Raw genomic sequence first — 14,816 nt, 5'->3', positions numbered from 1 at the left:
GAGCACACCAGTTGTCTGGTATCATCACATAAATAGTACATGTGTGCACATGTAGAAGTGATTTTTACATAAGAGTATATTTTTGTGCATCTAATAGGATTCACTATGGTGTAGTTTTTAGGTATTTCTCTCTAACCTGGATATAACCAGAAAAGAGGTATTGATCTCTCTAATAAATCTGCCTATTAAAAGTACTAAGTTTTACAAGTGAAATTATTCATACCATGGGCAGAGTTCCTTTTTACTGTATTCTTTTTGCTTATTTACTTCTGGGTCTTAAAGTCGGTTCACAGGTCCTCATTTACCTGTTAATTGTGCCTGAAACTCAGTCTTTCCCATCTGTTTTTGCTAGTCTTAGAGTTTATATCCCGTAACTTTTCTCATCTTCCTTTGAGTGGGCTCCTAGCATAATGTTTTATGTCTTCTGTTTTATTAAGCATTATTTGGAAATGGATATGATTTTAGTATTGGTTTTGTATCAGGTAGGGGCTCCTTGGGCTTTCACTGTGGGTAACATGCATGTGATATTGGTCTCAGAGTTAATGCCCCTTTCTTTCATCCTCTGAAAATTGTGTGCCTGTAACGTCTTTAGGAGCCACATGGTGGCAGGCACAGTGCTTTGAAACTGTGGGCTTACATACTCATAGAGTGTTTGCTGTGCATCTTCATCTTTCCTTCCTTTAAAAACAATGAAGATCTTGAAATTAATAAAAAGGAACCTCCAAATATCTACCACCCACCTCAAGAAATAAAACCTTACAAACAGAGTTGAGGTCTCTTGGTTCAGTTTCCTCTTCCAATCAATCACATTCCCTCCTCCTGTTTTCGTCCACGAGGAAACCCTTTCCTTAATGGAGTTTGGCTTTTGGCTCACTTTTGTGCATATCTTTATACTTTCATTACACATTTATATATTCTTAACAGTGCATGGGATTCCTTCTTTCATTTTAGATTTTACTTGGTGTTTACTGTTTGTGTTACTGTGCAAGTTGCCTTTTTCACTCACTTTTTAAAAACATTTATGTAGATTTCTGCTTCAGTAAATTTTCTTTTACAGCTATACAGCATTTCATTGAAGACATCACAATTTTAGAAATCTGTTTTTTTGATCTTGAGAGAAGCAGGGTAGTAGAGTGATCATAGATGGGGCCCCTGATGCCCATTCCAGTCCCCATTCTGTCACTCACCAGTTGAGGGCCCAGTTTCTACTTCCGCGAAGTAGGGATACCGCTCATTTCACAGGGTGTTAGGGGGATCAAATGAAATAGTATGTGAAGCATTAGCACCATGATCATTACTGCCATTAGAAGAAGATGATAGTAGTGTATGATCATTACTACCATTAGAACAAGATGACATTACTGCCACTAGAACAAGATGACAGTAGTGCAGACTCAGGGCAGGGCTAATTTTGTGCTGTTTTAATTTCCAGTGGAACAGAGGGCACTCTGAAAGAAGTAGGGACAATAGCTTGAGACAGCTGAGGTGGCGTCTTTCTGAAGACTTCTGTTTTCTCTGACGTAGGTGGTAATAGAAAAAGAGGGTGGGATCGGTGATTCGAGAGTACTGAGGGTTTCAAGTGTCCTTGTTTGGGGCACGATCTGGCTAAATACATGCAAAATAATTTCCTGTGCTGGTGTGTGTGCTAATCTTGTTTGATTTTTTTCTTAGCAACCTGTTTACCTGGCAAAGTATAAAGGCTTCTCCTCTAGAGTCTTCTCTCCCCTCTGCCATGGCAGGTGTTGCTACCTGGAGCCGCTTCCACAACTGCTTGTCTCCAGGATTGCACCCCTCCCCACCTGGAATTCTAACCTTGTGCGGCTATCACCTGTCACATAAACCCATCAGCCTGGCTCTGACTTTTTCAAAAGCTGACTCTAAACTGCCTGGCTCCCCGCAGTCATTGCTCCTACTGCTTCCAGAGTGAGGCACCCACTGTTCCCTGGCTCACTTCTCCACATTCCCATGCCTTTGCACTCTCCTCTCCACCTAGAATATTCTCTCCTCCTCTTTCCTGGTGCCATTCTTTCACAATGTAACATATCCCTTAATGCATTTCATATGATCTTGGGCAACCTATTTAACATCCTCAGATATGACACTTCAGATCCCTCATTAGAGGAAGCACCCAGAAAAGCCAGGAATCCTGACCTGATGCCCTCTGCTGTGCCGTCGGGGCATCACACTGCGCACATGATACAGCAGTGTATGGCGTTCTGGCTTTAAGGAAGTTATGCTTGTTTTCATCCCCACGGTTGAACTTTTTTTTTAACTTAAAAATATTTTATTGGCTGGGCGCGGTGGCTCATGCCTGTAATCTCAGCACTTTGGGAGGCCGAGGCGGGAGGATCACAAGGTCAGGAGATCAAGACTATCCTGGCTAACATGGTGAAACCCCATCTCTACTAAAAATACAAAAAAATTGCCAGGCATAGTGGCGGGCGCCAGTAGTCCCAGCTACTTGGGAGGCTGAGGCAGGAGAATAGCATGAACCCAGGAGGTGGAGCTTGCAGTGAACTGAGATCGCGCCACTGCACTCCAGACTGGGCAACGGAGTGAGACTCCGTTTCAAAAAATATATATGTGTGTGTGTATATATATATGTGTGTGTGTGTGTGTATTATTATAAAAATGTTTATTTTCTAAAAATAGAGATGGGGGGCCGGGCGCGGTGGCTCAAGCCTGTAATCCCAGCACTTTGGGAGGCCGAGACGGGCGGATCACAAGGTCAGGAGATGGAGACCATCCTGGCTAACACGGTGAAACCCCGTCTCTACTAAAAAATACAAAAAACTAGCCGGGTGAGGTGGCGGGCGCCTGTAGTCCCAGCTACTCGGGAGGCTGAGGCAGGAGAATGGCGTAGACCCGGGAGGCGGAGCTTGCAGTGAGCTGAGATCCGGCCACTGCATTCCAGCCTGGGCGACAGAGCGAGACTCTGTCTCCAAAAAAAAAAAAAAAGAAAAAAGAAAAATGGGAGACGCAAAAATAGAGATGGGGTCTCACTATGTTGGTGAAGGTGGTCTCAGACTCCTGGCCTCAAGCAATCCTTCTGCCTTGGCCTCCCAGAGTGCTGGAATTACAGGCGTGAGCCACTGCACTTAGCCTGAAAATTTTCATTCTAATATAAAAATAAAAGAAACAATCCTCTTATACTCATCACCCACACTTAATACTATCTTGCCATATTTGCTTCAGATGTTCTTTTTTCTTTTCTTTTCTTTCTTAATTATTTAAAAGCAAATCCCAGACATCAGGACATTTCTCAGAATAACTCAGAGCTGGTGCCTGAGGAGATGGACGTTTTCTTATATAAGATGGACATTCTCTTATATAAGCTGGTGTCTGAGAAGATGGACATGCTATTACCATATCTAACAAATGAGTGGTAATTCTTTATCACCATCCAGTACCCCACCCATAATCAAATGTCCTCACTTGTCCCAAGAGTAGCCTTTTACATTTGGTTTGTTTAAACCAAGATCTAAACAAAGGCCATAGTTTAATAGTACGTTTAATTGATATGTCTCTTAAGTGTCTCTTAATCTTCAGGAAAACCCCTTCTCTGTTTTTCCTCCAGTCACTGACGGAGATACCAGCTCTGTTGTCATGTAGAATTAAAGTTTTGAATGTCTAAAATAAACTTTATTTTGGAATAATTTTAGATTTGTAGAAAAGTCGCAGAGGTCAGGAGCTCAAGGGAATCCTCACGTAGTCCTCACCTAGCTTCCCCACTTGTCAGCACCTTCCATTACCTTCATCATGTCTTTTTTCTGTGCCATCATCCAATCCAGGATACCACATTGTGTTTAGCCGTGGTTGAATACTTAAATGATTTCTGGTTATAAGTTCTCATCTTCTGCTGAGAAAAATAACCATTTTCTGACTAGAAGGCAGTACACCGTAAACCAGGCTGAGGCCCAGTTTCAGTTTTTCACTCAATTACGTAATAACTGTATAATAAGTTATGCTTTCCATTTCTGTCTCATCACCTTTGAAATGGGAATAATAATAGTACTGTTTCATTGGATTATTGTAAAAAAATAAATTTGGTAAGTGTATGCAAAGTGCTTATCACAGTTCTGGGCACATAAGAAGCACTCAATACACCTGGCTCTTGACCAAGGTGCTAGTTCCTAAATCATACCGAACCCCGGGGAAGAAACTGGGTCTTCCCCGAGGCTCACTATTATTTAAAAAATAATGTATCGATGTTTTTTTTCACTTGCCTTAGAAATAGTGCATTTGCTTTGGTTCTATATAGTGGTCTCACTACATTTTGAGGTAGTTCACTTCTATTTTGGGAATTTTTATTCAGTAGAACATAGTTCCCTAGTATGTTTTGATCAATCAAAAATATTGTCTCTAGGCTGGGTGCAGTAGCTCACACCTGTAATCCCAGCTCTGTGGGAGGCCAGGACGTGGGGTTCGCTTGAGCTCAGGAATTCGAGACCAGCCTGGGCAACATGGCGAAACCCTGTCTCTACAAAAGTACAGAAATTAGCTGGGCGTGGTGGCATGAGCCTATAGTCTCAGCTACTCAGGAGGCTGAGGCGGGAGGATTGCTGAGCTGTGGAGGCGGAGGTTGCTGTGAACTGTGATCTAATATATATATAAATATACGTAAATATTTTTATATATAAATATATATGTACATAAACATATATAAATATGTGTACATATATTTATATATAATATTATTGTATTTACATGTTGTATAAATATATATATGCGTGTGTGTGTGATGCCCTAAGAGTGAGTTTTTTCTCTTGGCAGGAGTTCTTGAGATCAGGATTGGAGGATTAAAACTGCAGGCCTTTCTTTTATTAGTCTCACAGAGTGACTGGTTTGATTTGTGTTTTCGAATTAGAATCCCCTTCTTCACCAGACTTCGTTTGCATGAAGCAGTAGGAGCAAGTGGTTGCTTGACTGGCTTGAGCTCTAAAGTGTGTTTGTGGTATGAAGTGTTCTCAGAGGAACCGAAATCAGTGTGGTCACACATCATCAGTGCCTCTTCATACACCCACGCCCTCCTGAAGGTTGCTGTTTGTGTTGCTTCTAGTGCCTGTTGCTGTTCAACAGTACCCTTGGTTTCAGCATAGTTGCTATGATGAAGAAAACCTGTTAGAATCTGCCTTTTTTTTTTTTTTTTTCCCAGAACTGTTGGAAACATTGAATAATTCCATGTACTCTAAAAGGAAATAAAGTAGTTTGGGTAATTTGGACCTAAAGACTCCTAAGGAATCTAGGAATTCAGTTACATAGAAGGTCACTTTCTTTCACTAGCTTTTGCCTCCAAACCTGCAGGAGAAAACCAGCTGAAAAGGAACACACATATGAGTGGGGACTGCACCTGAGCACCCCACAAGGCTCCTTTCAGAACCCTCAAACCGACCATTCGCAGTATTCACGTGGACTAGGTCTGGGTCATTTGGAGGGAGGGAAGGTGTGGGCTGGCCGAGGTGTCTGGGTGGTTTCTAGTCTGTGTTTACAGTCTGGGGCTTGCGCTGCAGCTCCTGCGCCTGTCATGCACCCCGTTTCCCAGAAGCTTCCGTGATGAGGTTGTCTTGTTGAGAGGCAATGCTCGTTCAGACTTGACCTCGTGATGGTCTGTGGGGGAGAATGTTTTAGGCCCTGGGACAGTGCAGTTTAATGACTGAAACAGGAATGTTTGAGTCAAATCGACTTGGGTTGGATCCATACTCTCTTTCTTATTGGTTATGTTGTTCGGTCAAGTCATTTAACTGCTTGAAGACTCAGTTTTCCCATCTGTAAATGGGAATAATAGTGATACATACCTCACAGAGTTGAGATGGAGGTTAACAACGCATAGTGTGCTGGGTAGGTACTCTAACCTCAGTTGTTAGTAATAATTATGTTACATAAATAGTTGAGAGACTGAGCTTTATAATAGTGAGAAGCAAACTTTTTAAAAATTATTATTCTTTAAGTTGTAGGGTGCATGTGCAGGTTTGTTACATATGTATACATGTGCCCTGTTGGTGTGCTGCACCCATTAACTTGTCATTTACATTAGGTATATCTCCTAATGCTATCCCTCTCCCCTCCCCCCTCCTTACAACAGACCCCAGTGTGTGATGTTCCCTTTCCTGTGTCCAAGGGTTCTTACTGTTCAGTTACCACCTATGAGTGCAAACATGCAGTGTTTGGTTTTTTGTCCTTGCGATAGTTGAAAAGCAAACATTTTTGTGTCCTAGCTTTTTTCTTTTGTAAACTCATAAAAGTCTTTATTATTAGAGTCAAAGTAGGTTTAAAACGCTTACCTTTCTGTGGACAAGATTAAGGCAACATAATGTGTCCACACCCTCCCCAGCATCTGGGAGAGTGCCTACCAAGACATCTCTGGTTGGCAGGGGCTGGAAGCCTAGGCAGGGTCTGGGTGGTGAGAGAACAAGCGCAGGGCAGTTCACGTGGAGATGTCTGAGCATGGTGAGGACCTGTCAAGGGGATGAGACTGGCAGAGGCACGGGCCTTCCAAACTGGAAACACAGGTTTAAAGTGGATAAGAAAACAGCAAAAGTCACATGCGGAGGGTGTGTCATCAGCCAAGTATAAGAGGCAACACAGAAGGGTGCCTGGTGTGCCCCCAACCCAGCTGTGGCCCTCACAAACCTTTAGTGAGCGTCTAACCTAGGCTGGGGTCTGCTCTTAGCAGCAGAGACTCAGTGGCCTCGTGGAGCCTGCAGTCGAGTAGGGGACACTGGTATCAACCATATAATCACACAAATGAATATGTAATGTAAAACATGTCAAGTGGTAGAAGGTAGGGTGCAGAGTGGATGCTGAAAGCAGGGAGGCGAGCAGGACAGCAGGGGCAAGCTTCCTGAGACAGAAACACTGGATCTCATCCAAGAAACCAGGCTCAAAAGCAAGAGGGCCTGACCCTGTGGCTGAGGGGAAGGCTGGGAGGTGAAATGAGACAAGAGACACGGGAGGTGGCATGTTTCGAAGGGTCTAGTGTTCTTCACCCTCAGAGCCAAGGGCAGCCCGTGTCTTAAGCAGGGTACTGACAAGACCCCATCTGTTTGCTGAGGACTCCTCTCTCTGAAGTAGCAGAGGCCCCAGGGTGAGGACCAGCAGAGCTGTGCAGAGCCACATGGCAGTCCAGGGAACAGACAGCAGCTTGAGCTAGCCAGGGTGGTGACAGAGAGAAGAGCAAGGAGAGTGGACACAGAGATGTGTAGGAAGGGAGGGGAGAAGGGCAGACTGGACACAGAGGGCCAGGGAGGGAGGCTGGAGCACCGACCCTGCTAACGTTTCTCCCCACATTCTTTCGTGGACATAGCAACAAACAGACCTGGTGAAGTACAGCATGAGCCAGACGTATTTACATGATACATACATATGTGGTCTTTTCATGTGGAATGGAATCTCATAGCTTGTATCCTGTGGTCTTTTTTTTCACTCAATGGTAGATCATGAACACACCTTTTTATGCCAAATACATGTTTACATCATCGTTTTCAGTTGCCATCAATCACTCTGGCATAGTAACACTATATAGGAAATACAAGTTTTTGAAAAACTTTTGTCTTTAGTGCTAGATATCCTTCAATTTCTAAATTATATTTGTATCATTGAATTGAACTTTTATATCTGAGTTAGGAAAAAATAACAGTAAATAAAGGGATAATACAGATATCAGAAATGTGTCCATACAACTTGTTATGTGTGTTGTTGCCTTTAAGATTAGGCTTCACATAAAATCTGGGAAGTATTTTGATAACCTGGTAAAAACAATTTTGAAGTGAAAGCCAATGTGTTGACAGTATTGGCTATAGTCATGAACCTATACTGGGTGGGGCAAGAATTGTGGTTTATTTTTTAAGACACACCCCTTGAATTCCAGGGTAGGGAGAAGAACCGTTTTTGTTCTTTCTGGTCTTCAGAATATCGGAACTGTTAGCTTGCAAGGAACTGTTACATTTCTCCTCTCACAAAGAAGTATTTCACCTATTGGATTTTTTTGTAATGACAGTTTGGTTTAGAAATATGCTAAGCAGATATAGATACACTAGAATCTATAGCGTGTAGTCCTATGTATAGTGGTGGACAGGCAGAATGGATAGAAACAATATCTAAAAAGTTATTTCAATACATTAATATGTATCTTGTTTTAAGTCAAATTATGGGAAAATCTGGATTGTAGAAAAGCTCTCATTTGTGAAGAGTACCACTAGAATTCCTTTTAAAAACAAGTTCATTTAGGGAAAGAAAAATTAATCTATGTGCTAAAGTTTTAGCTTTATTTGTAGTTTTCCAGAAGCAAGTGTACTACATTTAGTGAGATACCCTATATTTTGCCCTCAGAAAAGAAAAGTGCAGTCCCGCTGCAAGCTTTTGTCTGTGTTCCTTCCCTGAAAGGTCAGTGCTCTGTTGAGGAGGATCCTCTGTTCTCTTTGGGCAGGGTCGGGTGTATGTTGGGTCTAGGGTGATCAGCATGCCTTTTTGTGGTCCTTTATCTACTCTAGAGCTCTTATCCTCAAGCAGCTTTGTGACCAAAGAAAAGGTGTTCATGGAGAAGGATCTGGGGAGCCCAGAGGCTGCTCAGGGTTCTTTTCCACACCCCAAAGGCCTGGCACGCTGAGGCCTTTGGGAAATGTCTGTTGAATTGCTGAATGTGCAGAGCCTGCCCACGTGTGCCTACTTTATTCAGGAATGAGATTTCTGACTAAATGACGAAGGAGAAAATTGTGCTCAGTCAGGGAGTCACGTTGCACAGATCCTGTCTGGAAAATCAAGTAATGTTTGCCTACAGAGAAGACCATGGAGGTCACCTAATTCAGTCACTTCTGTTCCAAATGGAACAATGGAGGACTGTGGTAGTTAAATGACTTCCTGTGTACTTACAAGGTAGTCACAGCAAGGAAGTTTCCAAATGTGGATCTGTCAGCTAAATGTCTACTGGTCCTCTCTTGTATCCTTCCACTAACATACCTTGTACTCTCCCTTGGCCCCTCGAAAGTGTGGGATTGGATAGGTTACTTAGAATTTCATTCTAAATTATTTGGGAATATACCCGGAATTATACCCGGAAAATTTGCCGTTTTGTATCAGTGGCTTTTGAGAACATTTGTTAATGGTCTAAATTGAAAACTGTTGATGACCCCATGTTACTGGTTGTGGAAGAGGCTGCTGAATGAGAATGACACAGGCAGGTTTTCATGGCTTTTTTTTTTTTTTTTTTTTTTTTTTGGTATATAGGGGTCTTACTCTGTCACCCAGGCTGGAGCGCAGTGGTATGACCATAGCTCATTCCTGCCTCGACCTCCCAGGCTCAAGTGATCATGATCCCCCCCATCTCAGCCTCCCTAATAGTTGGGGCTACAGGCACTCGCCACCACGCCCAGCTCATTTTGTATTGTAAAGATGAGGTCTCACTGTGTTGCCCAGGCTGGTCTCAAACTCCTGGGCTGGGATTCCAGGTGTGAGCCACCACACTGGCTTCACATGAGCTTTAATGACAGCTTAGCCTATCCACTTAGATGTGGCAGAGGTCCAGGAAGCCTGATTAAGGAGAAAGTTCAGAGGGGCTTATAGACAGTTGCAATATTACCTGCTTGTGAGTGGGACCATATTTTGGAGATTTTTTTTCCGCACAGTGAACAGTTTTTGTGGACAGTTGCTTCTGCCTTCTCATACTCTCTGCTCCAGTTAGCTTGACCTTGAGCCTACTCACAATGGTACATCATTGAACCCTTTTCTGCAGCAGATATATAGCACTGTTCTTCCTTCAAATGTATAGCCTAGAGCACTCTTGAGGGCCTCATTTAGGAAGACGGCTTGGCTGGCAAATAAATGTTTGCCAGATGAATGTGTGTTGGACATAGTATGGATGGATATTGCTTTATTAGATAAAATTTGATTTTCCCTGTAAATGATTATTTATGAGATAAAGCATAAACTAAAAATGATTCCTTTCCATCAAGTTCAAAGTTAGCTGCAAAACATAAAATTCTTCTTTTATGTCGCAAAAGGAAATTAATGGCCTGGAAATGTACAGCTGCTCGACCAGTTAACAAGCCATTAGTACCTAGTGTACTGGCAGTGAGCCCCAGTTAGCCATGGAAACCAGCTTGCAGCTTTCTTAACTCTGTATACGAGAAATAATTGATGATTCAGTAACATTAATGATCATATTTAACAAATGGCTTGATGTTTAATTAGGTTTCTTTACCCTCTTATATCTGAAGGGCTTAATTGCAACAGGGTGCTAAAAGCTGGACTGTGACAAGTTTAGGCAAAAATCCAGGCTAATTTTTTATTCTTATCACAAATGGAAAATGTTTATACTTGTGGAAGGTACTGTTCAACCCCACAAATATGAAAGCTTCAGAGTTTTAGTCTCACCAAGAAAGTAAATTTTTCCAAAACCGTAGAACGAGTGTGTCTTTTAAAATCTCATTTAGGTAACATTGAGTATTACATGCAGAAATGAAAAAGCTTCAAAACATTGTAAAATGATTAGGCTCTCAAAATTAATTGGTTGAACAACTAAAGCATAAAGCTTATTTAACAAACATGACTGTCTTCCATGTCCCTGGCCCTACAGATGCAGTGGTAAGTTGGGTATGGGGTTTAGAAAGGTTTCTTGGAAGAGATGATCCTTGCAGTGAGTCCTAGTGGGATGATCAGGAGCTAGTCCTGCCAGTGATCTTTCTTCCAGTCTTACCAAGCCGTATGTGCAAAGGCTAGAAAGTGAGAGGAAGCACAGTCTATCCAGGGAACTCCTGGAGTCCAGTCCTCTCAGCTGGGATGGGGACGTGAGATCTGCTAGAGTCAAAGTACAGATTCGAGGAGAACCCGACAGTTCGGAAAAAAGGACAAAAAGTTGTAATGAGGTTCAAAGACCAGACCAGTTGTTAAGGCAAATTTGTCTTATTCACAGTTCTTGTGAACTGTTGTTCCTTGGCAACCACTGGGCATATGGGGGAAAGCCCCAGGAGTTTTATGAGGTAGTGAGTTCCCCATCACTGCAGGTGTCCATGAAGAGACAAAATCCCAGGTCGTAGATATTGTATGGGGATGAGGCCATGGGGAAAATGACGGTGGGGAATTCTACATTGAATGAGAGTCTGGACTGACCTTCAAAGATTTTTTTAGAGTGCTAAAATGAAAAATATATCTATATGGAAACCCACAGAAAATGCATTTATACAGGCCTCCCTTTGTGCTGTCAAAATCATGCTAAGACAGTTATTTGAAATTTAAAAGCCTTTTAAATTGGCCTGATCTGAGAATTCAGGCATAATTAATAATTCCATTTCCATGGGAAAGTACATTTGAAAGGATAAATAGATGGGGACTCCTCCTCCCTCTGTCACGGCCCTGCTGTGTGTGCTGGGTGTTTGTGCATCTGCCCCCCTTCCCTGTGCTGATGTGCTGCTGTCTGAAGGGTGCTGGGGAGGGAAAGCCGTTCTCTCTCTCTGTCTCTGTCTTCAGTGAAAACATCCTGGTTAGGCCGGGCACGGTGGCTCACGCCTGTAATCCCAGCCCTTTGGGAGGCTGAGGCGGGCGGATCACGAGGGCAGGAAATCGAGACCGTCTTGGCCAACATGGTGAAACCCCATCTCTACTAAAATACAAAAAATTAGCCCGGCATGGTGGCGGGGTGGCGCTTGCCTGTAATCCCAGCTACTTGGGAGGCTGAGGCAGGGGAATCGCTTGAACCCAGGAGGCGGAGGTTGCAGTGAGCTGAGATTGCGCCACAGCACTCCAGCCTGGCCACAGAGCAAGACTCCTTCTCAAAAAAAAAAAAAAAAAGATCCTGGTTAAAAGGGCCTTCCCCAAAGGCCCAAAATTTAATTTTACTCAGTTGTGGCAGTTTCATCAGAACATAAGCATTGATTTGCTGAAGTTCCTGTTTGTCAGTACAGCCATTTTAAAAGTCAGAGGGCAAGAATTGTTTCAGCTCGTTTGTTTTATGGCTTGGTAACTAACTGTCCCTGTTACCGCTCTTCCCCGCCCTGTCCCACCCCTGCACATCCTTTGAACACTAGTCTCATCAAATACAGGATTCATCCTACACAGTTAGGTGTTTCCTGTCTGGTTAACCTTTAGTAGTCACCAAGTTCTTTTCCCTTGTCAGCAAGCTGCATTAATTTTTAAAAACTCTTTTAAAAATAAAGCAGTTATTTACATTTCCTATGGAGACAAGTCATATTTAATGTTGGGATTTCTGTATTTGCAACAAATATACAACTGATTTATGTTTTATTCATTAGGCATCTAGTCTGTGTTGATGGTGAGGGGGAAACAAGGAAGATTAGTGGTTATTTGTTTTTTTGTTTTTTTTTTAACTTGTCTTGATTTTTAAAAACGAAGGCTAGGCACGGTGGCACATGCCCGTAATCCCAGCAATTTGGGAGGCCGAGGCGGGTGGATCACTTGAGGCCAGGAGTTCGAGACTAGCCTGGCCAACATGGCAAAACCCCATCTCTACAAAATATACAAAAATTAGCTGGGCATGGTGGCACAAACTTGTAATCCCAGCTACTGGGGAAGCTGAGGCACGAGAATCACTTGAACCTGGGAGGCGGAGGTTGCAGTGAGCCGAGATTGTGCCGCTGCACTTTAGCCTGGGTGACAGAGGGAGACTCTGTCTCAAAAAAAAAAAAAAATTGGATACTTTAGGAGTTCTAAATTAAAATGTTTCTATTACTGTAGACTAAGTTGTTTGGTATTTAAATCTTCTAAATTCTATTTGGTTTTGAGTGGCAATATATTCAGAGTTCAGAAGGTGTAGAGTGGTATGCAGTGGAAACGCTTCCTTCTGCTCCTGTCCCCCCAGGTTTCTCAGAAGCTGCCAGTATTACCAGTTTTTTGTGTGCCATTCCAGAGATAGATATAACTGTCAACTGATTTTTTAAAACGTGTTTCATTACTCATTAAATCTAGTGCAGTGACAAAAATGGTAAATTTTGTCCCTGCATCTTTAAAAGCATATGCTGTGTTTGGATGACAATTATGAAAAGTCACTTGTTTTTCCTGGGGCCATGGACCTAGCGTAACAAATGGAAGCCCTCAGGGGAACTAGCATCTATGTCCTGAGTGAAGGAATAAGATGTAGACTTCCCTTTCCTGTGGGTTGCCTTCATTTTTGTATGTATAGTGCAGATTCTCTCAAAGATGGGAATATATTAACTCTCTAACTCTTGGTATAAAAATAGTATCAGACCCATTTCTGTGTGCTCTTGTCGAGAAGATGCTAAAGGAAAAGAGGCTGGCATAGATTGCCCAGAGAGAAATTCCTAGAACCATGCAGTCATACTACTGGCTAAGAGCTCGCTGGGAGGTTGCCTGTGTTTGTGGTGTGGTCCTGTGTTCCCAACGGGACTGAAGTGGATTGGAGGGCCGCACTGTGCCTGCTGTGGGGTAGCATCACTTTGAGCTGGATGACACTTGCCCCAAACATGCCCTCTATTGTCCACATCCCCACACCCAAAACCTTCCTAACATTGTCACTTTCCAAGGTCAGATGTACAGATAAATACAGGGTACATAGGACCCATTACACCTTAAAGGCAACAGCATTGTATCAACCGGGGTGGCCTGCACTACAAGAGGGCATTATTCACAGCTGGTAATTACAGATTCGGAAAATCACTGAATGAAGGAAGAAACCGTCTTCCTTTCAGTTATGAATTTTTTAGTAATATTTAATGAGGGGTGGGTGGACCAAAGATACTTCCTTCCCTTCTGAAGAGGATTTGGAGTAGAGTGGTAAGGGGGAGGAATTGGACTGCTTCCCTTTAGAATTCTGCCCCTCCTCTCCTTTTTAAGAATTGTCCCTAAGAGCTCACTGTAACCAGGCAGTTCTTTAAACTGACAACTGCCTGTGAAGTGTTAATGGATTTCCTGACAAATAAAACAGCAGGACCCTTCTTTAGTGACTACCTTACTGGAGCTTTTTAGCCCAATTTTAGTTCAGAGTGGTCCTGGCAAAGGTTTATAAAGGAATTGGTGTGATTATTCATAACAATTAAATTTTTCTTATTAATAAACAAGTAAGTAACCTGCCTTCTTGGTCACTGACTCCCCCCTTCCCAAGGTGCAAGGCCCAGAGATAAGGCAAGTTGTGCCTTGCTAAGGAGGGTGTGTACCAACCAGTGAGAAACAGGAAGCTGTGCTTCAGCAGCCTGGCCTGCCTGGAGGTTTCTAAGGCTGAGTCAGGTGTGCTGAGGTCCCTCGGCAAGGGACATTGCTTTCCCCTGGCAGCCACACTGCTGAGCATAAATGCTTAAAGTGTCAGCAATTGATGTGTGGAGAGAAGTATGACTGCATTACAGCTTAAAGAGCTTTCACATTCAGGTCTCTACAGGAGGAGACGAGATCGTCCCGATAGTTTGAGAGTAAATGGATTACCGGAGGAAGAGCTAAGGTGAGTGCAAAGTCATGGTTGGCTAAAGGTCAAGGCATCTAATCTAGTAAGTGCAGTGGGGATACATGCCTAAGTGGATGCAGCACTGGGAAGTACTCATTGAAAAGTAACCTTCTAGTCTGTAATTAAAGACTGAACACAATATTAAGATTGTACTGATTGGAACTGTGCAAAACCAGAACACTTGCCCATTTCTTCACAAATCCTTTAAGTTGTTTTACCTCTTCTCCAAACCTGCAGTGTTGTTATGTCTTTAAAAATTATATACTCACCAGAATAATATTTTAAGTTGAAAACGATTAATGTTTCCCCTTGTTTTAAAGAGAGTTTCCTTTGGCTGATCGGAACATGTTTTTGTCTGCGTTTTGATGAAGGGGGTAGCTTGTGGCGGTTTGGGGTTGGGGGAGGGCTGTCATAG

At 42.8% G+C, this 14,816-nt stretch overlaps 1 protein-coding gene across 5 annotated transcripts in view; it reads left to right on the top strand.

The window, feature by feature from the left end:
- Nucleotides 1-14,816, top strand: part of LIMS1 (LIM zinc finger domain containing 1) — a 152,546-nt gene that overhangs the window by 72,272 nt on the left and 65,458 nt on the right. The window contains exon 1 of one of the 5 annotated variants that reach the window (XM_008008321.3): nt 14,204-14,398. The exons of the other annotated variants lie outside the window; for them this stretch is intronic. Coding sequence (XP_008006512.1) covers nt 14,292-14,398 — 107 coding nt within the window. The 5' untranslated portion in view covers nt 14,204-14,291. Of the gene's footprint in view, nt 1-14,203; nt 14,399-14,816 lie in introns of those variants that run through there. 5 annotated transcript variants of the gene reach the window in all.

This window comes from Chlorocebus sabaeus, chromosome 14 (genome assembly GCF_047675955.1).
Source record: "Chlorocebus sabaeus isolate Y175 chromosome 14, mChlSab1.0.hap1, whole genome shotgun sequence".
NCBI lineage: Eukaryota > Metazoa > Chordata > Mammalia > Primates > Cercopithecidae > Chlorocebus > Chlorocebus sabaeus.
Note: the sequence above shows the minus strand (reverse complement) of the source record. Positions and strands in the feature narration are given on the sequence as shown.